This window comes from Neoarius graeffei, chromosome 2 (genome assembly GCF_027579695.1).
Source record: "Neoarius graeffei isolate fNeoGra1 chromosome 2, fNeoGra1.pri, whole genome shotgun sequence".
Lineage (NCBI taxonomy): Eukaryota > Metazoa > Chordata > Actinopteri > Siluriformes > Ariidae > Neoarius > Neoarius graeffei.
In genome coordinates this window covers 72,556,545-72,565,602 of record NC_083570.1, presented here as the reverse complement: position 1 = coordinate 72,565,602, position 9,058 = coordinate 72,556,545, and the positions used below count along the sequence as shown (strand labels likewise).

At 43.0% G+C, this 9,058-nt stretch overlaps 1 protein-coding gene across 1 annotated transcript; it reads right to left on the bottom strand.

Annotated features, from left to right (window-relative positions):
* Nucleotides 1–1,585: 1,585 nt before the first annotated feature.
* Nucleotides 1,586–3,703, bottom strand: islr2 (immunoglobulin superfamily containing leucine-rich repeat 2). Its single transcript, XM_060909456.1, has one exon. It carries the CDS (start codon nucleotides 3,701–3,703, stop codon nucleotides 1,586–1,588), a length of 2,118 nt encoding a protein of 705 aa, XP_060765439.1.
* Nucleotides 3,704–9,058: the final 5,355 nt, after the last annotated feature.

Sequence of the window (9,058 nt, the reverse complement as noted above, 5' to 3'; positions counted from 1 at the left end):
AGCTACTTTGCGTTTTTCTTTTTTTTTTTTAATCTTGAATTTATGACAAATTCCGACTTTTTTTTTTTTTTTGAATAGAGGTGATGTTCTGGTGCTGTTGGAACCTCAGCTCATTCACACTCTCTGCAGGCGGGTCGCGGATCAGAGCCAGTTTGCGCACTGCAGCCTGCGACCTCCTGCACTTCATTTCTTTGTTTTTCCAAACGTTTCTTCATAACAAAACGACACCAAGATCCCTCACATAATATACAGGGATTTAACTAGTGGTAAAAGACACTGTGGAACATGCAACATGAGGTTTGAAGCCACTCCAGTGCGCATTTTACGCAAGATGAGACCAGAGCGGACATCAGTGTTGTGTCCTGAAGAACACCTTTAAATTATTGCTTTGCATCTTTTCGCCTGTTTAAAAAATGTCTTTGCATTTTTAAATTCGTATGCATTATTTCATTCTATGCTTTAACTTCTGTCTTAACAACACCAGCAATGATTTGCGGTAATATTTTCTCTGTGTGATCGTGTCTTATAGGCTATTTCATCAAATAAGTGGCTGTCTAAACCACGCTAGCTTTCTGCTCATCGTTTCAAGTGAATAAAATCCCCAGTGCACATTTTCTGATATGTATGTAACAGAATGCATTCAAATCAGTCTGAATTTAGCATTTAGCAAGAACTAAACCAAACGTATTCATCAGTATTTTTATTCAGTTCACGTACATAAAATCATATCAAAATCTTTGAAAAGATGGGTCACAACATATGAGTTGAATAGCTCAACACAATTCACTAAGCGGAAGTGGACGGGACGTGCGTAAAGGCTGATGGTGAAATGCGACGGTTGAGACATGTTTAAAAAAAAAAGAGGACATCTTTACACTTTACTGCTTTACACCACACATCGACACTGAGAATATCTACCGTCCTATATATTCTAATAAAACACTCGGAAATACTTCTTGTGTGACATGCCACAAACAAGTTACCTTAAACTAGAGAATGGAGACGTTCAGTCAAGTCCATCAAGGCGTGAGGAGAATCGTCTTAAGCACCCGCTCCTTGAAGGAGCTCTGAAGTCACACATTACACACAATGTCACTTGAAGGTGACTTGGGTTTTCAGCCGACTTTTTTTTCCGCACATGCTGTGAAGTGAAACGATTCCCTTTCATAATAACAATCTGTGCACCGAGGTTTAGACAATAACAGATGCACATCGGTGCGCAGTGTGAACACAAGATTACGTTTACCAAAGCCCTCAGTTAAAGGATATTTGATTAGTGACTGCTGAATTGATGAATTTCTCACTTTCTTACAAGCTAAGTCTTTCCACATGATGGATTTAACGTTGAGTTGAATGCACAAGTCAGTGCGAGGTGTGTTGGAATCAATTCCTTTTGTTCGTATAGACAGGCCATTTATAAAACCCAAGAACCAATATGAAATATGTACATTTACTGCTAAATAACTGAGGTAAAATAGAGTTAACGCACCTTTGCAGAGTATTACAATAGTAAGGTGATGTGCTCATCAGTATTCACCTGGACTGGAATGTGGTCGAAAGGTTAATAGTTTACACACTGTGGGGTTTAGCGCGGCTCTTTATAATTGCCATTTATTTCCTCAGATATATTCACTGCCTCAGCCCCTAAAGGTAACCTGTCACTATACTCAGAGCCCACTTCAAATTCCTCCTGTGTTTTGGACTGCGACTCAGGAATGGACTCGGTCACCACACTGCCCTCGACTTCCCCACCTTCTCCTTCTCCTTCTTCTCCTTCCTCCATATCAACTTCAGCATCTCCCTCACCAAGCTCACTTGCATTGAAGTTTTTGTCTGATCCCACAAAAGAGGCTCTCGGATCAAAATCTGTCGCTATGTGCTTTTCCATCTGATCCGCATTCTGTGTCTTCATAATCAGCTTGTAGGTCTTCCCTTGATACTTGTACAACAAGTGACAGCAGGTGGCTCCTAGCAAGGGTACTGTGGCCAGAGCCAGCAAGAAAATGCTGACCACCACTATGATAAGCAATGATGGGATTTTCTTCCTTGTCGTAAAGACAACTTGGACTTGGCAGTCCTGGTCTCCGTAGGTGAGACACAGAGTGTAATTAGTGCCTGGGCGTAAACCTTGGAAACGATATGTATTGATACCGTCCTCGATCTTGGACCACTGAACAAGTGAATGTCCATTGCCAGTACTCACACAAACATACAGCATGTTTATTGGAGATTTTTTGGACGATGGCTGGTAAAGAGTGAATGGTTCCTTATTCACAGTTTCCAGGTCTTGGAGTTGGTTGAGGTGAAGATTTGATTTGGTATTTGCCATCTGTAGAGGATTAAGCTGGACTTTAGCCTCAGTCTCTGACACCTCCAAAGCAATCACCCCAAAGTCAAAGGTATACTGTTTAAGGTCATCCAAGCTCATGTTAAATGCATGATTGGATATATACTGTGTACCATCACTTATTCCACACTTACCAGTAACTTGTAAAGTATTCAGTTCAGTTTTAATGTTAATGGATGTTGTTCCAGTTGGAGGAATTTGGGACTTCCCATAGTTGGGGATTGCATTGGTTTTGGGATTGTCTGGGCCAGGCTTATTGCTAGTTGGACCTTTCTTTTCATCCAGCACAGAGTTTGTGGTATCTTTAGTAGCCACTGCAAGTTTCACTGTGTCTTCAGCTTTGCCCATGTCATTAGTAGCAGAACAGCTATAGTTTCCATCTTCTTTTTTGCTCATATTAGGAATGATTAGAGTTCCATTTTGAAAGATGAGGAATTTTGTATTAGAGGGTGCATCATTAATAGGGACCTCCCTATTTTCAACAACTGAGGGCAATGGGAATTTAAATAATTGGTTTCCTGCAAATACTTCCCACTCAACATCAGGTTTGGGGCTCCCTTTGGTTTCACAGTTTAAGATGACTTTATCCCCCTCATGAAGTTCTCCGTTTTCAATGTGGGCCTGATAGATTATGGTAACAGCTGGAGCTTGACATACCAGTTTTGGCATCTGAGTGACCTCTAAACCTTTTAAATGGGCAGGCACCTCACATATGATGTTCTTCTTGTCAGGAATGGAAATTTTAGACTTAGTGAGCCAGTCCCTCATCCACTCCAGTTTGCACGAACAGGTGAAAGGATTGTTGTAAATCTGTAGGTGTGACATGGAGATAAGAGCATCAAAAGTTCCTTCTGCAATAGTAGCAAACTTGTTATTGTTGATGCAAACTGTGCGCAGATATTTCGAATTGATGAAAGCGTCCTTAGGCAGACTGACCATCTCATTGTTGTTCATTTTCAGCAGCTGTAGAGCAGTGAGGTTAGCAAGGTCCTCCCATGGGAAATTTACTATTTTATTATGGCTTACGTCCAGATTCTTTAACTGAGCCATTGGTGCCAGCGTGTTTCTCTCAATGGTGACAATTTCATTGTGGGCCAGCCAAAGAGATATAACCTGGGGCACAGCCACAAAATTTTGGGATTTCAACACTTTGATTTTATTTGCTGTAAAGCTAAGAGTGGTCGCATTGGATGGCAAGCCCTCAGGTACCAGCTGAAGATCTCTGTAAGCACATTCCACAAGGTGATGGAGATTTTTATCTGAGCAAGTACACTGCATAGGACAGCACTGCACAGTCACTGCAAGGGTAATCACTGCAATCCCCAAGGCAAGGATCACCGAGTAGCTGGTCGCCATTTTCCACACCTGCATTGAACACGTGTACAAACAATGGAATGAGTTTACTGTTCCTAACTGTCTAAGCAAAATTTAAATGGCCACAATAATTTGAGGAAAGGTTTTTTTTTAAATTGAAAGACAATGATGCACCACATGTTACACCATATTATTAGTTTCTACACATGTAGAAGCTGTGTAGAGGCAAAGGTTTAGAGAAACTGTAAATGCACTTTTGAAAAAGTAAACAGAACTACTTAAAGCACGACTTGCTTCAATTTCATGTGTAATACTGAATGCAGTAGAACATATTTTTGTCATAAGATCTTGTACTTTATACCATGTAAAGGTTAAAAAAGCAGAAGGTTTGTGGAGGTGAAGTGCTCAGTGAGCGCAAAAGGGTGAAGGCGCGCGACACTGCGCGCTCTGCATTCACGCTATCCGTGGTGCTGAAAAAAAAAGTCTATCAGAACGTTAAATTGCAAGGGTTTTTTTGCGACTTAACGTGAAATAGGAGTTGTAGTAATACTTGACAAGATATTTCACACAATTTAACTAATTTCATCACGAAGGAGTCCGGATAGTACTGATATGCGGACCAGTTTAGTGCCAAAAACTTACTTTCAAATGCAACTTTACATTTAGTTTCTTAATTTTGACTTTAATCTCACGTTATCATATAGTCTTTAAACTGTCTTACCTGTGCGTGAGTACTTCGACTCCTCGTACGGAAATAAATCAAAGCAACACTCGATGAAATATGATGCGAATTATCTAGAGGTGGTAAGGAGAATTATTCCAAAACATAGTTAATACTCCTATGTTAATCTGGGAAACAAAACAATATTTGTTGATAGACCGCAGGTGAGACATTTTCGTCTCAGTGTGATGCTTAGCAATCCGGAGGTAGTTCACTCGCACTCGAGTGTGAGCAGACACCATTGCGCGCTCCCGCCTCCATAGAGCAAAGGGAAGGGTCGTGCACGCGCAGCCTCTCCCTTTCTATAGCTACATTAAAGCGATACGGGACTTGCCGCGCGCCACAGAGAATATTTTTATGATTTAGACAAAATTGATTAGTTTATGCCACCACCACCACCACTACAAAAAGGGGGGAAAACTATTTTATTAACTTTTTTTTTTACACCAACATCTTTTTTCTACTTTCCTGTAGTTAGGAGATACACAATTAGGTTATCGACTCCGTGATACACTGAGTAATGGGTATTAATCAATAACCTCACCTCAACACTGAACTGTATGATCAAACTGATAATGATTCAAGTGCATGAAAGTTATTGATCCGTGAAAAATAATGCAAGCTTTTAAGATTTAAGTGTGTGTATTAGAAGTTGCAGAATGATCGTTTTGTTTAAATAAAGCACAATCAGAAGTGACGAGTGGTTCTCCAGTTAAGTCATTTCAGAAGATTTAACCTGTTCAGTTTTATTCGGTTTTGAGTCGGTAATTGGATTTTTATGCTCCACATCCACAATACATTTTGTTGTACTGAAAGACAGGCATAAAATCTCTAAATTTTTAAAATGCTAATATGTATACTTTTTTCCCAAATCATAAACCTTCTGAAGGTCCAAACTTTCTTTGTACTTATAGGGGTGGATAGGCTACATCCAAAATAATATAAAATGCAAAAATCTATACTTTCATCAAAACAACCAGCTGGCTTATCAACCCACTGTTACACTGTGTAACATGGATTTATACGTTAGTGAATGAGAATTCGTTTGAACAGTTCATGAAATGTGTTGTTTGTTTGTTTGTTTGTTTGTTTGTTTGTTTGTTTGTTTGTTTGTTTGTTTGTATTTACATTGCCTTCTAACTTGACATAAGAGTCTGATATGGTAATCAGCTATTACTGATTCAGTCTCTAGGCTGTCCTTTCAGAATGCACTCATTCCTTTGAAATGTAGCTGAATTAAAACAGAACATTATTAAAAGAGAAATAAAAGTAGACCCTTTAATCTATCACCCATGTAAACCGCCTTAACATGCGAATGTTTAGGTCACAATGTGCAGTCATACTTTAATAACGGGGGGGACCCACCGACTTCACAACACACCCTGTTGCTTCAGAAAGATCGAGGACATTGCAGCGTCTCATTGCTTTATGCGCGCTGCCACCTTGCGTCTAGTTTGCGCATGTGCAAGGATGTCCTTCAGTACAGCAGTGTCTATTATTTAGGGTTTACAAATGTATCTATAGAGATCTTGCAGTCACGTGACCGGAAAGTACACAACCGCCATCTTGTCGGTCAAAAACACCGCTGAATACTGCTGCACTCGTGTACAGAATGGATCAATTTCAACCGACGGACTACACGGCTCATTTTTCTAATGAACAGATAACTAGATATATGTCTAAAATAAACGATCTACAGATTTGTGACCCTTATGGCTTTCCGGACGGAGTTTTCACTACCGGATTTTGAACTGCCAGCGGAATACCCGGACGTGTATAATTATCTCATTAACTTTCCCTCGCTGTTCAGTGGTGAAGCACTGCGTGCTTATAAATCTCTGGACAGTTATCTCTACAGAAATTCAGGATTTGTCAGCGACTCAGATGTGGCATCTTGTAAACAAGAATCCTCACTGGATGGGTAAGTCACTTAAGTATTGAGTATAGCACTGACCAGCCGATTATAGAATAGAATAAGGTAATTCCAAATCGTCCGTCTTGTTTACATGGATCTGGCGTTGGAGAGGTAGAGGCTTGGCAGTGGAGATTTGAGTAGCTGTTTTCTGAGCTTAGTCAACAGGCCGGTTCTGCCTGTAGCCTCGCTTTTGCTTCCGCTCCCGGCGCCGCCTCCTTCGCTTTGCTTCCAATAACAATCCACGGAGACCCCGCTGGTCTCGCTATCTCGTCCAGAATGTTTTTTTTTCTCGTCCGGAATGTTGTGCATGCGATGGAAATCGCTACAAACCATCATTTTCTGCTGGAAACCAATGTCCAGTAAGTCCATACGGTTGTAGTGGATATTGAAGTTCAGTACAGATGAACAACATGCAAAAATACACATAAAAACCATAAAAAACGTGCACAGGTAGGGAGAGCTTGTAGCCGCAGCCGTTGTAGTAGAATTGTATATAGTAGGGTTTTCCAGAAGAAAAGGTAGAAGTAAAAGCAGAAGTAGAACCAGAAGTAGAAGTAGAAGGCGGAATATGGCGTTTGACCGACACGATGGCGTCTGTCACAATCTGGATCGGCTGTGACGTCACATGCAAGTGCTGCATAGCTTTTAATTTATAATATTAAAAAAGGACAAAGTCCTTCATTCATTTTCTATGCCGCTCTATGTTGAATTTTTCCCATTCAACAATTGGTTTCTCAACCAATTGTTCCTTGAAGGCGGCGCTCTCAGACGCAGCGGCTCACAGCTCTCCCCTTCAGTGTGCGTTTTTATGTTTTTTGTATGTTTGTTTGTGGACTTTGTGTATTTTCGCTTCGGCGGTACACCACTACAGCCGCCAGGACCTCATAGATATTGGCTACCGACATAAGATTGCCGTTTCGAGGGAATTTCAATTCAGCCACAACATCCCAGACGAGTTAGCAAGACCGCCGGATTCTCCGTGGTTTGTTGTCGGGTCTGGAAAGCGGCGCAGGTGAAGGAGGGAGAGGAAGCAGAAGCGAGGTCGCAGGTCCGGCCTCCTGCTAAGGCTAAGGAACCAACCGCACAAGCCACCCCTGCCGAGCCTGTATCTCACCAACACCATATCTCTCACCCACAAGATGGAGGATCTGGAACTACAACTTGCAGGAAATTGCTACGTTCGAGACTGCTGTGCCCTCATTATTACAGAGACCTGGCTGAACCCGAAGATCCCCGATGCTAGCGTGCAGCTAGCTGGCCGCTCCCTGTACTGCTGGGATAGGACTGAGGACTCCGGCAAAAGTAGAGGTGGGGGGCTGTGTATTTACGTGCATGAGGACTGGTGCAACAAAAGCAGTATTATAGCGAAGCACTGTTCCCCGACATTGAGTACATGTCTGTAAGATGTCGGCCTTATTTTCTCCTGAGAGAGATAACCTTAGTGATTCTCACCGCTGTTTACATCCCACCAGACGCTAACGCTAGCGCAGCACTCTCTCTCCTGCTGAACGCCATCAATGAACAGCAGTGGGTCCACCCTGATGGCGTTCACATTATAGCTGGAGACTTTAATAAGACCAATCTTAAGACTGTACTCCCGAAGTTTCACCAGCACATGAAGTGCCCAACAAGAGGGGAAAGGACTCTTGATTACGTGTACTCCAACATCAAGCACGGTTACGCCATGCCCCTCCCCCACCTCGGACAGTCAGACCATCTTTCCCTGCTGCTCATCCCTGCATACACCCCTCTCAGACGCAGATCCAGGCCCACCACAAAGACTGTAACAACTTGGCCTGAGAATGTACTCCGTGAACTCCAGGACTGCCTTCAACACACAAACTGGGACCTATTTGAACATCAGGACCTGGAAACATTCACAGAGACAGTTTTGGACTACATCAAGTTCTGTATAGGAACTGTATCTGTGGACAAAATCATCCGGGTCTTTCCAAATCAGAAACCCTGGATGACCAGCCAGGTTCACTCACTCCTCAAGGCCCGCGACACTGCCTTCAGGTCAGTCGACAGAGCCCTTTACAGCACGACTCAAGCTGACCTGAAGAAAGGGATTAAAAAAGCCAAAGCGGACTATAAGAGGAAGATAGAGTCTCATCTTGCCAGCAACATAACATGAGAGGTGTGGCAGGGCATACAGAACATCACCAACTTTAGAAGCGGTGATGTGACATCAGGAGTCCCGAGTAAGTCGCTGGCAGAGGAGCTCAATAGCTTCTTTGCTCACTTCAAATCTCCACAGCGACACTCACTTGCTCTAGCCCTCCCCCCACCCCCATCAGATCCCAGCACCCCTCCATTCATTGTAGAAGAGCAGGAGGTGAGGCGTGTGCTCCAGGCAGTGAACCCCAGGAAGGCTGCCAGTCCAATCGGAGTGCCTGGCAAGGTGCTCAGGGCATGTGCCACCAGTTGTCCCACATCCTCTGCAGGATCTTCAACCTCTCGCTGGCCCAAGCAGTCATCCCTACCTGCCTGAAGTCAGCCACAATAATTCCCATCCCAAAACAGTTACCCACAGCCAGCCTCAATGACTACCGCCCTGTTGCCCTCACCCCGGTAATTATGAAGTGCTTTGAGAGACTGATTCTCCAGCACATCAAAGACTGTCTCCCCCCCACACTCGACCCCCACCAGTTCGCATACCGGGCAAAAAGATCTACGGAGAACGCCATCGCCATAGCTCTGCACGCCTTGTTGAGTCACCTGGAACAGCAGCAGAGCTATGCAAGAATGCTCTTTGTAG